Genomic DNA, 23,239 nt, shown 5'->3' on the forward strand with positions numbered 1-23,239 from the left:
TTGTATTTAAAAATGTTCCCCAGTACTGTGAAGAGAATTGTTAAGCGTTCCCTGAAAGCAGGAGTTTTTATTTCAGCAACAAGACCTAGCAGCATAGAGTGACATTTAGGGCATGGCACCATGCATTCATGGCTATGCCTGCAGCTTGGCTTCTTCAGGCAAGCTTTCTACATAATCCCAAGAGTGAGAAATGCCACAGCCAGCCTTTCTGTCTGGGCTCCAGAAGCTCACCAGGCTCTCTGGGCACAGTTTCAGGTAGTCAGACTTTCAAGCTGCACTGCCAGGTTTTTACTGATGATACTCTTACCTACTAACTAAATTAAAACTAGTTGGAGCACCTCTACTCGTGCAAACACCTCACCTTCATTCTTCTGAAAACATACTTCCCTTGACTGTTCCCATCATCATATTGACCCCAGCAAATGTTTTAAGCACTGAAGCAACACAAGGTCTGGCCTTCAATGTCTGTTATACAACAACCTCATCAGCACAAAGGTTAAGAGAAATATATTAGAGCAGATTACAAAGCAACTAAATGAGGCTGTGACACTTTAATAATTTTATGGCACTTCTGGCAAAACAGTGTGTGTTAAATCCCAGCGGTCAGATCTACTTCCGTTGCAGGAAACCACATCCTGCTGCTCTACAGCTCTCATTTAGATCCCATTAGAGAGATTTTCATTTCCTGCTAAGCTGCATTGATTAGCATGAAACAGCAAGTGGGTAAATACAGAAAATACACTGTTTTCAGTGATAATTCCTTACATGTACAAGGTTCCAACTCTCTTCTGACTTTGGCAGAGTCAGGCTAACATGGCTTCTCCTGCCACTAGTGTGAGAGGAAGAAGCCCACACAGGATGGAACTGGTGGTCAAATTTCATTGTAGTTACACAGAGCACATTTGCACTTCTTCCATTTATTGGTTTCAACCAAGAACACTTGTCAAAGAAAACAGGTGCTGTCAAAAAAAAGAAAGAAAGCCAAATCATTAAATCTCAAGCTTGTCTCCCTTCAGTAGAGTCACTGAATATGAAGGAGATACAAAACTTGAGACTCCGAAGACTACATTCCATTGTAGACATATAACACACTTTTTATTAATCAATCAATGATGAAGACTTCCCATAGAAGTTGTTACCAAGCATGTTTATCAGAAAACAGTCATCACAGCTTAATTTATAAAGTCCAATTCACAGGCCTAGGAAGCTCAGCTCACTCGACTCCCTCTACAGTCTACCAAAAGGTAGTCATTCAGGAGATTCAGAGGAGGAAAAAAAACTTACCAAATCACACAAATCCACACAGAGTCTCTGAATAGCTTCAGTAAAGCTCTCCTTTTCTCTGCCATTACAGCTGTTGGCAGAAGTGTCAAAGATTGATGTATGGAGATCAAATTACCCTAATCTCCCTCCATGCTATAAATTTATTTATAGTGAATAGGATTTTGAACCTGAAGATTTATTATGATGTAGGTTTACCACCGGCTGTACTGTACTCCTCTGTGGTCAACTAAGAGTTAAAAGCTACTCCAGTACCAAGCCAGACTATCTTTCCTACTTGGTAACTTTTGACAAGGTGCTGAGAGAGATCCCAGCAGTCTCACGAGTGAAGATGCCTGTCAGTATGTCCTCTCACCATGAAGGGGTAGCTGAATAAAGCAAATGAGAGTCAAAACCTTGAACCTTCCCCAACTGAGTGGGACAGAAGTTTGCGACCCTCTGCATCCTCTCTTGGGCTCAACTGAAAGCTCTCTAACTTAGCCAGGGAACACGCACAGCATGTCTCATCTCCATAGTTCACTGTCTCACAAAGGCTGAAGTATCACTGCTACCGTTTTACACATGGGATGAAAACAAACTGAGCAAGCCAAAAATCTGTCATTATTGACCTCAGAAGTGCCAAAAGTATTTACACTGCATCCTCTGGCCCAATGCTTATCCCAAGGCTGTGGACCTGTCAGATAATTTGGCCAGTGGGGGGGAAAAAAACCCAGCAATTAAAAAAAAACAGTTTATAGGAGGCATAATAGCAAGGCAAACTAATCATTTTGCTGTCCTGAACCCCCTTGAGGGAAATTCAAAGTTTCCTCATTTGGCCTTTTAAACCATAATACTTTTTGGAGATTATCATCTTATGTTGATGGGGGTAACAAAGGAGTGGGTGAACTATAACCTCAAGAAAAAGGCTGGAGACCTACTCCGAGCAGTCTAGCCAGGTACAGAACTGCCTACAGAACAGTGATACTCAGGAGAAAACAAAAGAGAAGGGACACAGGTTTTGGCTGCAACAGCTAAGACACTGCATAGGAGGCCACCAGCATATCTAAGCACCCCAAACACCCAGAAAGTACCACCACAGTAATAATGGGAAAATACTTTCACCAGTCTCACTGAAAGCATGCTCTCTCAAGATAGATGTTGCTTTATCCACATTTTACAGACAGAGAAACCTTTCTTTCAGTCCCCTGGATGAGCCTATGACAGAAGTGCAAGTAAAAGGTAGAATCAGGCTTGGGTTCAGCTGAGCCATGTGAAAAACAGGATGAGCTCTAATTTCTGAGCTTTTTGCAAAGAAGCCAGCATCAGGATAAACCTCTTACATACAATAACACTGTAAACAAACACAGGTTGAACTCTTCAGTGAACGCATGATACAATGTCCTAGAACAGTGCATTCAGCATGCAGGTTTCAAAACACATCAGCATCCCCAAAAAATCGAACCACATTAAATATAAGCACATGCTAATTTAGTCCTAATCTTATACCAAAAAGAATTAGCCTAGTTGCTTAAACATCTCTGACTTCTGAGAGAAATCTGTGGTAATAAATCTAATTGTTTTTTATAAGTTGCACCTTTGTCTACTCTATATTTACCAGGAGATCTGAAACCATAAAGCAGAGACAATACTTCTGGTCTTCCAGCTCTAAGGAAGTATGCCCAAACTGTTTATTTTTGTTTGATCTGGTTAGCACAGACACTTTTCAGGAGGTCTCTCTCATCACCCTCATTCCTCAGCACAATCTAGCAGAATGACTTCACTTTAAAATAATTTAACTTATTCTCCTGCATGGCATTTGTTCATTATTTATTTTCTTTACTATGATTTCAAATGCAACATTACATTCCTGGTGCATTGCTTTGTTCTTCAAATCAAGTTCTTCTTTGTCCCAGAAACTCAACAGATCAAAATAAAATTGGATAAGATGCTATATTGAAAACTAACCCTATAAATGTGCCCAGGAGGTCAGAAATAGATGAATCTTCACGCTTGAGAAACAAGAATGTCAAACATAATGGGAAAATGAAAAATGATTTTGTATTGCAGTAACTCACGTAGAGGAGAGGAAGGTGACAAGGCTCTTTTGCAGGCAAGTGTTTCAAACCAACAAAGGAATTAAGCTTCCCTTGGGAAAACAGGGGAATCAGCTTCTGCATAGAATTGCAATGGTTGCACTATAAGAGCAAGAAGGTTTGTGCGCTCCAATAAAAACATTCATTTAAAGTCCCGGCTGCAGGGATGTTCATCAGAGTGGATCTTACATCTCTCTTGCATACATTACCTTTTCTTTCAAAAAGGATGCTAAATAATTGAATATCTCAATGTAGGCTCTTGTGACCAGCCCCAAACCCAAGAGGATAAAGATTATTAGTTTGCGAAGCCAGCCATGAAAAAAAAGAAGAAGAAGGTGAAAGTTTAAATCTAGTTTACTAATAATTTTTTCTTACAAGTTCTCATTCAAATCTCCTCTTGCATTTTGGGACAACAGCAGCAGCAAGACCAATGGAAAGGAACTGCAGTGTATCAGCTTGCCACAGAATTTTTTAAGCAGAGCTGTACTGAGAGTAGCACAATAAGGATGACCAACATTAAGTGTCCCTCAGGGGTGGCAGGGGTATTGAAAATATATCCCAGGAAAAATATATCCCAGCCCTCCCTGGTGTGCCATCCTAGAAGACAGGAGAGATCTGCAGTGGCTGCTAAAAAGACAGAGTGAGAAAGAGGAAGACAGGGCAGGGCATACTGAGTGCCAGACTATGTGACTCAGCTCTACTTTTAGTGTTTCTTTTAGACCACATCATTCTTGAGCCTGAGCCTTCAAAATCAGCAGTTTAGGCTGGGCAAGCATCCTTTTCAAAAAGGCACCACAGCTTGAAAAGCATTGTTGAGAGCCAAACAAAGGGGAAAAAAAATCTGAGTAGCAACAGCAAAACACCAATAAATGTGTCTAATCAGTCAGGACTACTTCTGCCCCCACAACCTGGGCCCACTACAGCAACTTGCCTGTGCGGTTGTTGTCGTTACCCCACAGCAGACATGCAGTTCCTCCTGCCATAATACACCAAGTGACTCGACCTTGAAAGATTGAGGCTACCCCTGGAAATGAGATGAGAGGATCCCAACCTTGTAGCAGAAATCAAATCAAATAACTACCTAAGCTGGTCTGTTCACAGCTTATTCTGTTTGTACAACACTGCCCCAAACAAAATTTAATTATCCTTTAAAAAGAAAATCCACATATAATCAGCCTTGACCCAAACCTTCCCCACTATACAAATCTGTTCCCGTAGAGGTTCACACAGGAACAAAATTTTGCATAGCTTCACCAAAAACACACATGCAGACTGAACCGGAACGCACAATAATGCCAGTTCTTCTCACTCCTGCAATATCCAGGAGAAGGTCCCTGCAGTTGATATTTTCTCAATGCCTTTTAACATGATGATGATCAGTCTTATGGGTTTAGAGCACAAGAGACTGTGCATATGAAAGGCCAGAAAACTGTTCAGATCACCCATTCTACCTCCCTGAGCCCCAGAGGTGAATTTGCTCTACAATACATTTACTACCATTTTGTCCCACCTACTTTTACAAGTCCCCACTTCACTGGCAGTTTCCCTCAGAAGACATCACATAACTCAATACAGCTCAATATCAGAAAATCATTCTTGGTCTGCAGCTTAAATTTCCTAGGCTAAAACCTAGTCTCTTAGTTATAAGATTATCCACACTGAATAATAATTCTCAACAGCTTACATTCTCCAAATATTTATAACTCCCCTCCAGTCACTCACAGATCATCACTCAGACTATACCTTTCACTCATAACCTTATGTTTCCAATGCCACACCCAACTGACAGCAAGGAATTGCTTAAGCCTGTTATTTGTAAAAACCTTACACCTAAACCTTGCCTTTCTACCTAACTTTTCTTCTTAAGGGTGTTGCATGGTGCCTTAACTTTATTCGTACTGAGGGCTTTCCATTTTCAGTTCTGTAGCCTGCTTTTCACCCTACCCACGCCAAGGAGGTTGAAGCAGTGCCTGTACCCTGGTGTCCCAAGCGCTCCTATGCTCACGGCCTTGCGCTGACTGATTCTGAAACATTTTTGTGTATGTTATGTCAAGCTTCTCATGGAAAATGTTTGCCTTTGATTTTATATCACTCTTTTCTTCCTCTCTCTCAGCACCTTTCGTCTTTTAGCTTTTAATCTCCATACTAAGATCTCTTCACCCTTCCCCTTGTAGCTTTTAGTTTGTAATTTTAAAGCCTAGTAGATAAGTCATTTACATATAGTAGATAGCAGTCATTTACATACGCAATAAATATTACCCAGTAATACACTTAACAACCAGTCAGCGTGCAGCACCTGCACCGCATCAAGCATGCTGCCATTGACACTAATAGCATCATAAGCTAAAACAACCAACAGGGACTGATGAAAACGATATAGTTGCACTGAGAAAAGTGTTGGGGGTACCTTCTGCACTGAGAGGACACCTCAAGGAAGATGCTTACCTGGGAAATCCCTGCTTTCTCTTCCCAGCTGGCTGGTGGAGATTTTTCCCTTCTCTTTTTTTCTTTTTTCTTTCTTCTTTTTCTCACTTCAGGTAACTTTGAAGTCAACATATGCTACCAGCTATGGGCTCGGCTAATAAATCTTTGTTCATGTAAGGTTGTATCACCTTTCTTTGGGCAATATGGATCATACCCTTGCATCTAAACTTGGCTGTCATTTTGCTAACAATATGAACTATGAGTTCACTTGAGAAAATAGAGCTCTTGCTGTGTCTGCAGGTCTGGGGCCTTTTTCGTGCACAAGATTTTCTTCATGTACATCATTTCTATAGCAAATTTTATTTTACAGGTGAAGGAGGCTGTGCATCTTCTCCACAAATTGTAAGTAGGAATCTTTACACTTAACTGAAGTTTTGACTATCATCTCAGAAAGTGAACCCTGAACTGAAATAGTACACAGAATGCATGCTATTTCAAGCAAAGTGATGTTCCAGTTCAGCTAAATTAAAATGGCATAAAATTGCCAGTAGCCTCTCAGCCAATGCTCTGTTAAATAATGCACATTTCAATTCAGAAAGTTTCATTTGGATTCAGAAGCCCATGGACTAGAGTAATTTTCTCCTTCCTGAAGGAGGGCCTTTCCTTTTCCTTCCTGCGGGGGGGCCTTTCCATGGCAACTGAGCACAAACCTAGAGGAATGTCTTCTCATTTACAACCCCAGGTGTGATATGGACGTATTCTGCAGTTTCAGGAAAGTTACTGAACCAGTAATAGAAAGGGATTAAGGAAAAGCAAGTAAACAGCCTGCTCAGCGTTACAGGCTAGATGATGAAAACTGGGCAACCTCTATTACCTGAGCTTATCCTCCAGTATACTGCATTTTTCTCCTCATGTTTTCTCTCTCACTTCTCAGAGAGATCATTCTAGGAGCTTGCAGACCCCCAATATCATTTTCGTTCATGTTTGTCATACAACTATTCCTCACACACATGGGCAACTGCAAGCTGAAATACTACCTCATTTCTTCTACTTTACACAGATAATTAGCAACTCACTGTTTCTTACTATTATTATTACATATGTACAAAATATATTTCAAAAGCCATATTCCTCAGGCTATCAAATGTTTCATCCATTTTAACAAAGACAAATAAAGACTTACAGATTCACTGTTAATGAGAACAACCAGGACATGAGGGCTTCTCTAATTCTGTAAAGGAGGATGTTACTATCTACAGTTCTGCTGCTCCAGAACTGCACCCAACCTTAACACAATGGCAAAGGTAAAACTTTAAGTCACTTGCAGCTATTTTTTCCAATCTGGTGAAGAACCAACTAGTTTTAGCAGTCAGAAGAGGATACAGGGGTTCCCCTCTCTGATAGGGCTCTCTTGGCCATAATGGCTCTAAGTATTTAATGTCAGTTATGAGCAAACAATATTAGAAAGACACTAATTCATTTGGCATCTAGATGAGACAGATTTTTGGCAGTAAATGACATTGACCAAATCATGCTAAGAAAATATAATCATGTTTCTGTATCAAATTTGCTGTGTAAGCAACAAATGCTGAAACAAAACAGAGACTGTTGTGTTTAGATACAATATCAAGGTATTTGGTACAGGGGTTCACAAAACTCCATCAGAAAATAATACAGTTTTGAACACGGAGTTGTTAAACAGATTGTAACTCAGTCTTTGTAGGCAAAGCAAAAATCACAACATCACTGCACTTAGCTGGGCTGAATTGTTTTAGTAGAATCACGCAATAGCCAGAATTAGATACTGTTTTGTCAGACAGTCATTAGCAATCTTGGCAAAGAAGTATAAAGCACATTAACTAAATCCCTGCACAGTACAGAAGTAAGATGCAAGCACCTGAGAACAAACAGAAAAAAAAATCCAACAAACTAAAAGACTATCAAAATGACAGTGATTAAAAAAGTGAGATTCGACCTGAAAAAAATGCAAGTTTATACATCTAAGGAAAACAAATACAGAAGGCAGCTGCAGAGCAAGAAACAAGAACTTCAACAATATTCATGAAAGATACCTGGAGCTACTGGGATATTGGGGCAGGGGAACCGACAGGACAATTGGCTTTCATGCCACATCCCAAACATTTCTGGTTGGGAAAGAAGAGAATTCATCAGTGTAGTCTCCCTTTCTAATCCTTTTTCTGCAATGATGGTGCTAAAGCGATTGCAGGTTGCTGTAGTTTTATTTTTTTAATCTTTCAAACATGCTGCAAGAGAGGTTGAAGTCTGAACAATCTAAGTTTTGTAGATTTTTTCCACTGTAATTCATTATTTCATCAGTTCCTAACTTGCTGAATAAACACAACACAAGAATCTACAAATCACTTGCAATGTCTATATGTAAGGCCAATACCAGCATTACACAAAGTCAATAATCAGGGCATATAACATAAGATAGAATGAACAATATCATATTATAAAAACAAATGGTGTTTGGTCAAATACAGACAAATTTCAAAAGCTTACTTTAAAAAGCTCAGTTTAAGGTTGACCAGACATTTCTATCCTCTCCTTAAAGATATATTTCCAAATATTGGCATGCAGTACTGGAAGACACCAGCAAAAGAAATAAAGTATGGATAAAAGATACAAAAAAGCATGTGTCACTATAACATCAGTGGTAGGAAACACGTGCTCTGCTTCCTGAAACATTGTAAAAGTGGAGATATGGCCATTATTACATATGCTGCAAATATTACAGCTTGTAATGGTGCCTACAGTTGGTAGTTAAATATAGGCAAATTTTACACTTGCATTAGACAGTCTATTGAGAATACATCTCCCAGATCTAGAATACGTTTTTTTTAATGAAAAGAGCAATAGCTCAGCCTTGTTTTTAATGGTTTAGCTTAGGTTACATTGCTGGTGACAGAATGGTATAGACCTCTATTAAAAAAATGGAAAACAGAGTGGAAATTTTTTATTGCCACTAAATTACCATCTTCTATAAGAAACCTCAATGAGCTTTTTTCAGGGATATTTAAGGAATTATTATTTTCGACTGAAGGGGATGTCATTTATTTTGATATACTGCAAAGAGCAAGCTTTTTCAGAATACAGAATGAGCTCTTCTTCATCCAGCAACATCAGCCTCTTTGTGTTGTCCACAAGCATGCGCACACACACATTACAGCTCCCCTCCTCTCTCCCTGTCTCCATCTTCAGTCTACCTGCTGCCATGGTGCTTCTGCCCCTCTTCTCAGACACCAGCAAAGCTGGGTGTTTATCTGTTTAGTGCCTTTCTATTTCCTTGCTCCCTTTGTCACAGGCATTTTTATTGCATTTTTTTCTTTTTTGTGTATCTTCCTTACACATAAGTAGTGAAACACCTAATCTCTCACTAACTTTATGGCAATGCTTCTAAAAGAGCACGTGCATCTAAAAAAGTAGATAGGCAGCCGCTGGGCTCTTCAGAAATGATTCACTTCACCCGGAGGTGCTTAAATGCATGTGCAATTCTAACCTTTTTTACTAACAGTCTTTCAGAAATGATGACTGTAAGCTGCTTGTAACTTCATTTTGAGAAAGAGGAGGGAGAAAGGGACACTTACTCTCCTGGGAACCTCAGGTTAAATTAAACAGATGCAGAAGCCAAGGGATTACAACCCTGAGAAAGATGAAGAAAGAAAAATAAAGGCACCTCCCCTTCCTTCCTAATGTCTAGCTAATCTTTGCTTCCTGTTTTTTACTGCTGACATAATACAACCTATAGATCATACCCAGTTTTCAGTTTAAGCCCAGGATTCCCAAGCAGAACAGTGGTAATTCCAAATCACTCAAAAGAAAATTGGACTCAGCACTCAGCAACACATCTAGGAAAGTGATGAGAAAATGCTGGAAGTAAGACTAGATAATTTAATGGCTGTTTTCTATTCCTATAAGAATAAAGATGATTTCATGTAGTTCGGCTATATAGGAGTATAGCACCATACAATGCACATACTGGCAGACTTAAATAAGGAAATGAAACTTCAGGTTAAGAATGAAGAACTATAAGTGAAGGGGATTAAACCTGGCTTGACAGAAATTAAAAAAAAAAAAAAAGAATCCACAAAAGAAAACCTACAAAACCTCTAAACAGAACTGTCAGATAGACAGGGAAGTGGTCAGTCACCAGCACCCAGCCATAGCCATGGAGTTCTTCAAAGACTGTTACATTGGCAAAACATCAAGGAATATTCTGCAGAAGATAGTCCTGCTTTGGTAGAGAAATGACCTCACTCTGCCATTGGCACTCTCTGTAAATGTTTTGCTTGCAGCTACTTGTCTGCAGCATCGAATCAGTATCTGGGAAATACCTCCTCCTGCTCCCACTGCCAGGGCTTAACATGAGCTTGCTGGCCTGGAAACATTTTGCTATTGGGTCTTCCTCTCTCCATTTCTATAGACTTGTTAGGGTGCTTAGCTTGGCAAGAAATGTTGCTCTCCAGCATATGGAGGTAGCTGTCTTGTTTTCAGTGGGGTTATGTCAATTTATGTCTACCCCTTGGACAGTGTTTTCACTGTGACAGTGTTTTCAGTTCTGTGTGGGAGGGGAGAGGGGTTCCTCTTCAGAAGTTACCTCTTTTCAAATAAGTTTGAAAAACAAAGACAATGATGCTTCAAAAAAAAAAAAAAAAAGGCTGAATCTCAATATAGCTAGGAAATTACCAAAAGATCAATCAAATCCATATGATTTGATTAATATATGATTTGATTAATATAGTAATATAATAATGTATATATATCCATATTATTTGATTAATTATATGAGTGAAAAGAAATGCACAAGAGCAAACATTGCTCCTGCCTGAAGCACACATCAGCTGATTATAGACAGAAGGCAGTATCTCCCTGCACCTCAGCTGATAAATCTACACTGAATAACACAGTACAGTTAAAATGTTAACACCTCATTCACCATTAATTGTGATTGCATTATATTATTATTGTATTATATATTGTAATATATAGTATTCTTATATATAATATTGTATAATATAAATTATAAATGTGTTATATATAAATGTAATTACATAATAATTGCACTATTCAAGTTAGCCTTTCACAAAACACCTTCCCAACAGGGACATCATTAAAACTGAAAAAGTTTGCCATTTCCTGTGGAAAGCAGCAGAAGAAACTGGGGGAAGAAAGTAGCAAGAAATTTCAAAGGCACCTCGGGCACTCCAGATATTCTGTTCCCTAATAATATCAGTGGCAATACAGCATTGAATTACAGTGCTAGTTTCTAACATCTCAGCAGATCAGAAATATTAATTATTTATGACAGATGATTTGAGCTTCATACTGAGAACAGTGAAGGTGCTGATTTTCTGCAGTGCTAGGCTTCCTAAGAAAGTCTCCTTCTGCTCTGCACTGGAACATTAGAAGTGAGATTAGCAACACCACCTAATAATTATAAACATCATGTTTTCATTGTTTTATAAAGCTTTAGCAAATTTTAATCAACTTGGCTGTATTAGTCCATGCCAGTTATATTCTCCAGACTATTGGCAGGGCCAATCAAAATGACTCAGTAGTTCAACTACTTCAAAGAACAAAGTCAGGAAATAAGTTTGTTGTTCTGTCCATGTATGAAGACCTCTGAAGTCCTACCACCCCCACACTTCAAAGCGGCAATCTTGAAATTTGTCCGCGAGGCTTGGATTCAATGATGTTCCTTTTATCTTCCACTCTAAAGTATGGCCAAGCTGTGATCATATTTATGATCAATTTGTGAGGAAAAATAACAGTTTATGTCCACAGAGTTGCTAGAAGTTTGCAACAAGTTTGTCATCACAAATTCTACTGAAAGCGGGACTGCTCCTGTTTTGCACAAAAGCAGATCTTCTCTACAGTGGCAGTAAATCAGACGAGTGTCAGACTATTGGCAGCAGGAAGACTATCTCTAGTGCTCTCAATAATCTTCCTGCTGGTCCCACTGATTATGAAGCCAAAGAGATAGCTGTGATTTTCTATTCTAACTGCCTGCCTGACAAAGGCCACTGCCTTTCCCCAATTAATTCCCATTTGACCTCAACTCTACAAAAATAAATCATTCTTAAACAAACATTTTCTAGACATAGAGGATTCAACAACGCACTTGATAAATCAGGTCAGTTGTTCCCAATCTTACAAGTGCACACCTTAATTTTGGCTAAAATTCATCCAACAAACTGAGGATGCCACACAGTGTGTTCATACTGTGAGCAGAAATAATCTTTTACTTCTCCTCATTACTCATCACACACTGCAAAATCGCATTTATAGCAAACCTTATAAAATAGAATTAATAAACTTAGGTGCTGTATTATGACACTAATGAAAATTGTACATGAATGTTTCCTACTTGCATGTGAAAAGTCAGATATAAACTACATAGTCCTAAAGTCATAAGGAATTTATTTTCTTAGCGCCACAGCGAGGGAAAATGATTGTCATTCCTGTTTCCATACAAGGTAGTGAGACATAAGGAAATCATGTCAGAAGTATTTCATTATTTTGGTGCAACCTGTTAAGCCCCATTTAGGACCCAGCTTCTCAGGGGACAGTGTAATACAAACCATAACTCCCCGACTCTGGTTGCCGCTGCAAGTGCTCAGCACTTCTGAAAGTACTTTCTAAGATTATAAGTGAGGCACCTAGAAAAGGAGGAATCTTTTGACTATCGTGTAAAAGCTTGGCTTAGGTGGCCTTTCTAGGATCACACAGGAAATCTTCAGCAGAAGCAAGGACAAAATCCAGTTCCCAAAGGAACGATGCAGCTACTTTAGCACCAAGACCAACCCTTCATTCAATATCCTTCTCCATTCTCCACTCTGGTTGCAGTTTAACCTGGGTTTATCAAACAATTTCCCCTCTTTCACAGTCCAGAGTCATCTACAGGTTAAATCCATCCTGTATGCTGAACTTGCAGGGATCAAAGCCTGTCTTTGAATACACTCTTTCAGAAACACACTCTTGTTCAGAATACACATTTGTCAGAAATATCAGGCACTGACACTTCTTACTGCCTTTTTTTGGAGTTTTAAGTATTCAGCCTGCTCTGAATTAGGCCTACAGTTTTTGGGGAGCAGTGAGTTTGAAAGAAAAATGGAAGAAAGGAAATCCAAGCAAGAAAAAAATGTAGGAATCCTGACCCCCAATTTTGTATTATCAGCCCAGAAAAGTGTATTTGCTTGAACAGGGTAATCTTAAACCATACAAACTACTTTGCAGTTGAACTGAGTATTACTGACAGCCTCTTCCCCTCCTCATAGCAAAAAGAAAAAGTCATCTCCAATTTTTCTGTGAGTATCAAACCTTCATCTAACATAGATTAAATAATGTTCCCCTTAGAGGTTAATAAATATCACTGAGATTTTTTTTGTTTAAAAAAAAATCACAAAAGCTTCTCACTCGCAGCAGTTTCCATCTAACAATGTGTATCCTAAAAGGCAGTAAACAAGTACAGATTTAATAAAATTGACAACTTGTTATTATTGAAAGCAGTCATATACTCTCAGTGACCAAAGCTCTTCTGGCAGAGATCTCTCTCTGCATTTATCATTAACATCTACATTCTAATGCTTTTAAATAATTCAGCATAGCATTTAGCCTTATGTCCTTGCCTCTCCACCCAGAAACCCCTCTCACTATTTACTGTATGTTCCAGCAACGGGAAAGAAAAATCTGGCTGGATTGCTGGTTTCTCCTTGCATTACATGTAGCTGAGAAAGGAACCTTCACTCTGGACACGGAAGATTTTTTTATTTTGTTGGAAAAGTGTTTATTAGATATCTAAATATAGAATGTTATTTATCCACATGGAGTCATGACCATGTGGTCTCAGATTCACATGCAAATTCCCCTTTTAATAATCCTAATGCAGGGAACTCTCCAATCAGAATGCTATCAGAGACGGACTCCCTGATACCTGATGCCAGCTTTGCTGTTAATGTAGGCCACTGAAGCAAATCCACAGAGACTGAGCTGGAAGTGGGAGAGACTCGGAGATCTATTTGCCTCGTTTCCTGATGGTGGTGGTGGGGTATCTAACTTATTTTTGCCTTTCCTTACCACTATAAACAGAATATAATTTATAAATGATCATTAGCTGAGAGCAGCCCAGCTGGGTCAAGGCTGGAAGGCGGGGACACAGTTGCAAGCGGTGAAGCAAGGTGGAGGCACGAAGACAGAAGACCAGGTTAATGAAAGCATGAGGTGGCTCTTAGGCAGCAGCTGGAGAAAATTTGGACAGGCTGACAGAGGAAACTATGACTGGTTAACCAGTGAACCAACTGGGCCACTTCTGGAAACAGAGCTTCAGGTCTGTACCTTGCCTTGTCTTTGTGGAATATCCTTTGTTTTGTGTGCGTGTGTGTACGTGTGTGCGCACATGTTTGTATAATGCCTCAGCGTGCAAGCACATAGTGAATACATGGGTATTGAGATGTATCAAAGCAGTAAGGTTACATAGAGTCAAAGCATTTATTGCTGTTAGGCTGTTTTAAACACATTTGCGGTGACAGAAAAACAGTAGAAGGCAAATCTTGCTGGAGTGGCAGGTAGGAAAGTTTAATTATTTCTTTTAAGCCTAATACATCTGCTATTCCTTGATTTCCTTTTTTTAAAATACATGTTTATGCTTTGGATCTGGTCCCACGAAGCCTTTCTGCACATGTTAAGAGTCAGTAGCAGTCAGCAATGAACTCTTGTTCTCTAAGCTGTACACTGATTACTTCTCAGAGGGAGGATCACATGCAGGCAAGTGGGGGAAGGGAAGTAGCCATCAGAGAGGAAAACAGCCTGCTTTTCTGTCTTTGTCTGGGATACAGTGAAAGGGTGTCTCTGATGAGAGATAATGATTTTAGGTGCACCTGTAGTAAAGGTCTGGTAAAAGCCTGGGTTAAGTATTATTAGCAAATAAGCTAGCAAAGCTTGTTGGCTGAGATATCAAACATACTGTTGTAAAATAAGAAGGGGGTTGGCAGGGTGTGGAACAGAAGAAAACATAGTTTTTAAATGTCTCTACAATTTTAACAAATTCTACCTCATGAGTAACATTGCCAGAGTTGGAACAGCAATGTCTTCACACACTGAAACTGGTTTTGTCTGACAGTTAGAAACGAACAGCTACAGGTATCATCAGAATCACTTTTTAAGAAGTATTTGAAAATTCAGTGCAAATCTAGGCTCAGTTTAAAATTGTGTGTTATTATTTATATATATAAATACACATTAAAATATTTTCCTATCTGCCAACATAGCTGTATGTTGTTGCTTTTTAAATGCAATAATGAATCAGCTTTTAAGAAGCAGGGCGAAATTTAGAAAAGCACCTGTAGATGGACCACAGCCATTGATTCTCAATTCAGGCTTTATTCCAAGTCTCCTTAAAGCATTTCAGAAGTACCTGTTTCCTGCTTCAACTTCAAAAACCATATTCAAAAGCATTAGTGTAAATATGGTCTATATTAATAAAAAATTGTTTTATGAACTTCTAAGTAACCTAGCAAATCATTAACAACACAGATCCTAGAACCAATCAAACAACCACTTCAGTGGAAATTCAAGCAAGTCAAGTAAACTTTCAGCTTTCCATCCTTACACAAAAGCTTCTTTTAAACTCCTATTTTCCCTAATTAGGTCATTCCCTTCTACACCAGGTACTTGGTTTCTTTTGTTGATATAAAGAGTTCAGTTCTAAAACCATTCAATTTCTCATTATGGAAATGTCACACAGCTCATCTGCTTTCTGCATTTCATTTCTTTACCAATAGGCACGAGTAAAAGCTCATCTAAACTGATATGGGTCATGTAATCTGTAAGCTAGCAATGTACATGCCCAGCATGTTGAAAAACGTAGGCAGACAAATTACTAGTGAAAGGCTTTACTACTTCTATTTTGTGCTCAATATTTTGGAAAACTGACACATCACTTCAATCCATATGAAGATACAAACTAAAAGAAAGAGAATAAATATAACAGGAAGTAATCTACCATGGCCAAACTGACCTATTAAAAATCAGTTCAGGGAAAATAGAATGCTTCTTGGAAACACAGTCCCTTTGCACTTTTCCTTCCTTTCTCTCTTTATAAAGGACATTTCCCCTGCATTTATGGGAAACAATGCGGTCTGTAGCTTGTTTCAATGCTGGAAGTCAGAGCCCTACTTTTGTAAATCACAAAATCTACAGTAACTACTTGTGATAACACAGGCAGAACATGCTCACCTCAAGTGACACAGCAGTATCAGAGACAAACTGGTCAAGAAAATACTGCCAAATGATTCCCTAAACATGTCACTTAATATGCTTCCTTTGGAAACTTCCAGGTGTTCAACAGTAGAGACCTTACATATGTTTTTCAGTTAGTTTATTTGCTTACACCTTCATTTCAATTACTGAAGATTCAGTTTCATTTCTAGATCATTTTATTTTTCAGTTTCAGCAGCTATTTTTTGATACCTACATGCTAATCAACTGTTTCTTACTTATTTTTTAGAACTTCAGAGGAAATATTTTTAATGTTATCTTTGTTTAATTTCATTAAAATTACTTCTATTTTTGGTATAATCTGTTTTTATGGGCATAAGATTATCCAAATCTTTATGTCAAGATCTTTGCAACGTTCCTCGGTAGCCCCTTAGCCATTCATCCCCAAAACAGGCACACAAAATGTAACAGAAAATCAGTGACTAGTACTGCTCGATTGTCTCCCAATACTTTTCTTCGATACATAATCAGATATATCTATAAAAAATTAATCAACTGTGGTAAATGTTTCTTGAACTACATCTCAGTATAAAATCAGACTATAAAGAATGTTTGGCAGGATGCAATAACAAAATGAATATGTAACTCACTGTGATTTATGCTTCAAGTTCTGGGCAACTGTGGGGCAGTCTGAATAGTACAATTTATAAACAATTTCAATTCAAATGATACCCTAAGTAGCCTACAGATTATTTCACCAAAACACAAAGGTAAGGCCTAACATTAGCTGCGTTCAAAAAGCTATGGACACTTGAAGACACAGACTCAGAAAAACTGGTCCTTAATCTCACCTATCAGCATACAAAAACATGTATCAGAAATGAATTCTTAATTCTACCTGCTTCACATTTTAATATTTTGCAGAGACTCATAACCCATACTACTTTTTTTTTTTTCTTCCCCTCAACTGCACAGGACAAAATGGTATTCACTTCATTACCAGCTATTCAATACCCTATTCTCTCCTTATTGTTCAGCATACAGATCAGTCTTACCTACTGCCTCTTCTTCAAACCTTGCGTTTCTCATGTCTTTTTGGTAACATGCGTAAGTAGAGGACCCCATGTTTTATGAACGTTACTGAATGTATAGTCACCTGGTCCTTATGTATCATTATTTTGAGTACAAGAGGATATGAACTGCTTTATAATTCTCTGTGGTGTTGTGACCATTTTATTTAACATATTTGCTTAGATATCTTAGCATGATAAAGTACTCACAGGCTCAGAGCACCACTCTTTGAACCTCATATGCAGCAATGCAGATGCAGAATTCGTGTAGATCTGCCTAAACTCCGAAACTCAAAACGAGGAATACCTAACCAATAACTCCCACTGAACACCTCAGCTGAACTGCATTGGCTAACATTAGAGAATTTGGTAACAGCAACAAGAATACATTTCCCCAGAAGAGCATTCAGTTCGCCTAACTGCAAGACAGTCCTTTCTCTCCCCCAATCTCCCGACTATGCACTACATACTCTACAAATTCTGCAACACGTGACCCTGGGGCACTATAGTCTTCTTCCCCAAGCAATCTACTACAATCCCAGAATAGGCACTGTGTACACAATAGCATAATTGAAAATCACATGCCCTATTCGTCAAATTAAGGATTCATATATTTCCAAAATTCTGGCTTTGTTCAGTTTTGAGGGCTTGAATTTTCTGATTTTCTATTTGCGTTGTTTACTTCAGTACGGCTTTCAAAAAAAGGGAAAATTTTGACCTAGTAATTACACTGGCATCCAAATAAGTTTGGGTTGTCCTTTTATACCTGTCGCGGACTGTGAACTTCTGAGCTAGCTTATGCCACAAATAGTTTCTCTTCTCCCATTTTCTTACCATTAGATGCAATCTGGACCTTCCACCAATACATTTCACAGATTTCTTTTGATAGATGTTTCTTTGCAAGACCCAAGGCTGCTGGGTTCCAGTCTGTGCTTCAGAGCAGAGTATGCCAAGACCCTTTGTTAATGCATTAAAGCCTAACTTTTTCTCCCCCTGACTCCCAGTCTGTTGCCAGCCCTTTCCTTTTTCTTCAAAAGAGAATGGGACTGGTACAGTGAGAGAGAAGTCCCAGCATTTACTCCTCAGACCTTTTCTCAGTTCTAGTCAGTCTTATTTTCCTCACTCTTAGCTGCTTTTTTTGGCTTTCCTCCCCATAGCTGTGTATTCAGTACGTACATCCTCCCCACAGGCTGACACTCTCCATCCACACCGGATGTGCTGTACTAGGCTGTGCTTCCACCAGCATATGAAGGATACACAGTTTCTTAGCCCTTATTCAAAATATGAACTTCTTTTCAGTGAAATTCTTAGGGAAGTACACTAAGTTTAAAGACAGGAGAATCAGGGCTTTATATACCTCTTATTAGCCATGTATCAGACACTGTCATTCACATCTTCTATCCTCATGAACTACCACTATACTGCATGACTCATTTACAAATCCTAAGAACAACACTTCAATCTGATTGAAAGCCTGCTTCAGACAAATTTAAACCAAACTTAAATTTGGATCTCAAGTATGTTCTTCATTGATCATGAGTAATTCTCTCTAATATAAGCTCAGCTCTTTTAAATATTAATTATAAAAGTATTAATAAGATAGCAGTACCAGTCTCAGTATACATCATGCACAAACATAATACAGTATGCTTTTCCTCATTTTCCCTGTGATGAAGTGTTCCATTCATCTTGTAAGATAAAGTGTATTTTAATGAAAAAATAAGAAGTATTAATATTAAATTTTTTAAAGAAAATCTCTTCATTTTTGAACAACTTAATGTCTTCATAGGAGTAATAGTTGAACTGTTTCTCCTAACTCTCTTGTTTCCTCTAGCTCATTTAATGGTCAGGTAAGACAACAGACTGTACTGCCAAAAACTCTTTAATAAGAAGTGATGGCTAAAATGAGACAGATCTTTGGTACGCTTTTCTGTGGTAAAAGAGAGCTGAGGAAAAAAAAATTGATGTCTAATCCACAATAGCTTCAAGTTATTTTAAAATTACTTTAATGGTTTTGGCCTCAGACCCACAATACTTCAGAAAGAAGAGCAGAAAGTTCCCTTACGCTGTTAGTTTTGTTCAAAGAGGTCAAAACCTATTTACTTTCTTCCTCTTAGGCATGACCACACAGCACTAATTTAGTACTACTACTACAATGTGGAGGGGTAACATAGGTTACAGTGTAACTTTTGTCTAACAGGATGAGAATAGGCAGATGAAGTTTTCATGGGTTAAGACCTCAGTATTTGAGCTACACACCCTTTTTACAAAGCCATTACAGAAAGCAGTTCATTTGTTTTCATGCTTCCAAAGAGTCCGAGAAAAGAACTGTTAGATTTCTTTTAGTTTGAAAATCTGCCTTCATTCGAGACTACAGAAATCTGATCAATTGATCTATTAAGTCTGACTATGAAAATGTGAAAAAGCAATTCGACTACAGCCTTCAAATACTTACATGGTGAATGATTTGATAATAAATGGCCTTTTAGGATTTGTTTTTTTCCCTCTCTCTATACTAAACTTTGAATGAGATCCAGTTACTAGAAGCTAGAGGCAGAGTCAGATGTGAAATAAGATATATTAAATTTTAAATGTGAAGCTAATAAAACAGAATAGCACAAATGTTATTTTAAAAGACAAGCTTATAACTTCTATTAATACTACAGCATAATTCAAAAGCTATGGGACGGGGGTCTTTGTGCTATATTATGCAGGAGATTAAGCTGACAGAATAGTCACAGCTGCTGTGAAGTTATTTTTCCCTAATTTTAAAAAGGGTGAATGATTCCTGCATAGCTTGCAAAACAATATCAAGAGCAAGCCCCAGTTCAGGCTGTGCTGACACACTACATTTATTTAGAGCTGTCCTGTAAGGTTAGAACAACCCAAGAACACATATTTTAGGCAATGGTGTCCTTTGAAAGGGATAGCTGTCATAATATTTGTTCTTTAAAGGAAACAATAGAGTCTTACATTTTCAGACAGAAAGAAACAACACTAGATGGGTTATGGCAGATCACTAGCCCTACTCGTCTGGATTTCGGTATTTTGTCATGTTTTGAAAGCTTAACTCATCTCTCACAACTAGTCACAGCATAAACTAAGACTAATAAAAACACATAAATACATAAAATTTCAGGGTGGTTTTTGTTTTCCTTTGGACAGATTTTCCTAGAAACCCACCTCCCTTTGCAACTTTTCATTTCTCTTGTCCCTAGCTGTCAAAGTATTTTATTTTATGGCCCAGCAGATAGAATTTGGCAATACCAGCCTGTAAAATGTATTACTTGAGGGTCACTAATGCAAAGACAGAAAATCACAGAGAAATGCAGGAGTTAGGTCATAGTGGAGGGACTGGGGAATGCATTTTCTCTCTCATTATAAGGAGAGGAGTCTGATATACTACCTATTTGCTTTGATTACAGAGCAGACAACAGATAAGTTCAACCAAAGAAGATATAGAACCATTCCTGTGCATCATATTGCCTGCCACCATGATGCTTTTCCTGGCATTTCTGCTGCTCTTCCTGTACCGCCGTTGCCAGCGCTCCACCCCACAGGGGCAGATCTTCAGCATTGACCTCCCTGAGGCCCTGCCTGAGCATGATGTGTCCAATTTCCTTTCAGCGCTGCCCTGGAGCACTGAGCAGAGCTTCCACTACTCCACTTTGCTCCCCGAAGCCTCGTTCCTCACTGTGTGTTTGCCTCCATCCTATGAGGAGGCCACCATGAGGACTTCCATGGAAGAGGCTCACACTGAGCTCTGTCCAGATCCAGTGCCTCCTTACGAAGAGAGCCATTGCAGACCAGCAGCACCAAATAAACTTCCTACGGAAGGATCTTAGCTGAAGCATGCAGCCCCTCCAGGCACAGACATGGAACTGCTCTGGCCTTTATAGTTGGCAAAAAGATTCCAAATGAGGAAAAAACAATCAATTAATGAAGAAAGAAGATTGGAACAACAGGGAATGAGTCTCTTCACCTCATTCTAGGATCCTCTATCTTCAATTCCTAGCAAACATACACACACAATATATAATCGAATTGGTGCCAGATTGGTAACATGGGTGTACAAGTTCACAGAGCATGTCAGACAAGGATTAAACTTAATGGCAGCTGAGAGTCTGTCCATCTGCATTCCCTCAGTTTCCCCTTTGTCATTCCTACATCTGGGGCTGTGGCCACCTTGTCGGGCCCTTCCCACGACCTGGCGGGGAGGCAAGGGCAGCGTTTTGTCCCCTCCGTATCAGCAGCTGAGAGCCCCATGAAGCTCTCCAGAGGCTGAGCCTGAAGCTCTGCTTCCCGCCACAACTGCTCCCCCATTAGTTAAGACACAGCATGTGGAATTTTAATTCCTGTCTTCATTTTGAGGATTTGGGTTTTGAGCCGAGAGTACGGAAAGGCTTTTTTTTCATACCTCCTCAGGTTACATCAGTTCAGTCTGACACCAGCTTTGCAGCTGCTCCCACAGCTGTAGAAGGCTGGCGGAAGCCTGGTGCCTGAGCCTGTCTCAGTGCAAGCTGAGGAGATGCCAGCCAAACCCTTTGCACAGCTCACAACACGTGATAAGCAGGAGTAGTGCTCAGAAGGGCTCTAAGCTAAACAAGCTCCACATGGCAAAGGAGAAAGTAATGCCTATGGTGTCAGCCACCTGTGGCCGTAGGGCAAGCCGTGGACAGCGGGTGGGTGTGCAAGCCTGCAGGTGAGAGGAAAGGCTTTCCTCACAGGCAAATGCATCTTGCTTCCGTGTTATCAGGGACATCTGGTGGCAATACACGGGAAGTTCAGCTTAAATCTTTTGAAAGCCTGTATCTGCACTTCAATGGCTAATCCCCATTGAAGGGCGTGGTAAACTATAGTTCTTTCAGACAAAAACCTCTACTGACTGTGCAGCATGCTAGGAACAAGGACTAGCCCGGGACTGGCTGCACACAGCGTGACTGCTTTTTTTTTTTTTCTTTTGGTGGTAGGAAACACTGGAACCAAGGAATCCACCAAAACACTATTTCTGAAAAGCAGTTGATGAAAACCTGTTTGGTATTACTTTGACCTACTTACCACCTCTGTAAGCTTGCCAAACCTTATAGCCTTTCCAAGTGAAGGCACCTGACAAGACTTCAACTCCCACTTTGAAGTACAGTTCAATAGAGAGTACAAATTGAAAAGGGCAGCAGTGAAGGTGGAGAGGCTTAGCACAGAAAAAGGGGACAGTGGAGAGGGGCTAAAGAAAGCTCCCTTGGCAATTTCTGGCTTGTGTCTTGCACAAAAAGAAGGAATGATCCTCAAAGGGAGCAAGCTCAGCAGAGGCCACTGAGAGGGCTGGGTCTGGGGCCCTCACACCATGAGGAGAGGCTGAGGGAGCAGGGCTGATCCAGCCTGGGGCAGAGACGGCTGCGGGGACCTCGGCAAGAAATCAGGGATGGACTCTGCACAGCAGTGCATGGTGGGAGGGTGAGAGACACAGGGCAGAAGCTGGAACAAGAGAGAGTTGGGCTGCTTTTAAGGGAGCGCTTTTCCCAAGGAAGCCAGTCAGGAAATGGGTGAGGTTGCCCAGAGAGGTGGTGCAGTCTCCATCCTTGTGAGGAGACCCTGTCCTATGAGGCTGTTGGAGCTAACAGCTGGCCCTGCTTTGAGCAGGGGCCAGGGGATTAGATGGAAACCTGCTGAGCTCCTTTTCCACCTGGGGAACACTGAAGGGGACAGTCCTGGGACCTCTGGCAGGACAAATGGCCCCATAAAAGAGCAATGTTTTCAAGCTCAGCCCAGAGCTCACTCATTGGCCAGTGGCAAAACCAAGCCCTTAACTACCTGCAGCATTCAAATGGGTTAACATGGATCCACCAAGGCTCTGGCTTTGCGTAAAGGGAGAAGCAGCCTCCAAGAGCCTCAGCTGAGGCAGCTAATGTGCCGAGGACGACCAAAACAGGCACCCATGTTCTTTGTCAGCATGATGCAGCAGCTCTGTGCATCTAATACATGCTGGTTCTGGTTGCAGCAGTTAGAAGGAAAGAGGTTTAACAAGAACACTACATGAGGTCACATCAAGAGTATGACCTACACCAGCAGTCTCCTGGGGGTGTTTCTACAGCAGTTGGATACAACACTTTTTGACTTCCAAGGAGAGAAGAGCCCCCTCCCTCTCCCCGCAGAGGAGCT

General features: G+C 39.9%; 1 protein-coding gene across 1 annotated transcript; it reads left to right on the forward strand.

The window, feature by feature from the left end:
• Positions 1 to 13,848: 13,848 nt before the first annotated feature.
• On the forward strand, positions 13,849 to 21,207 carry SMIM28 (small integral membrane protein 28). The gene is made up of 2 exons (XM_064510201.1): positions 13,849 to 14,124; positions 20,509 to 21,207. The coding sequence occupies exons 1-2, from the start codon at positions 14,014 to 14,016 to the stop codon at positions 20,926 to 20,928; spliced, it is 531 nt and encodes a 176-aa protein (XP_064366271.1). The 5' UTR covers positions 13,849 to 14,013; the 3' UTR covers positions 20,929 to 21,207.
• The last annotated feature ends 2,032 nt before the right edge of the window (positions 21,208 to 23,239 follow it).

This window comes from Dromaius novaehollandiae, chromosome 3, assembly GCF_036370855.1.
Source record: "Dromaius novaehollandiae isolate bDroNov1 chromosome 3, bDroNov1.hap1, whole genome shotgun sequence".
NCBI classification, from domain to species: Eukaryota; Metazoa; Chordata; class Aves; order Casuariiformes; family Dromaiidae; genus Dromaius; species Dromaius novaehollandiae.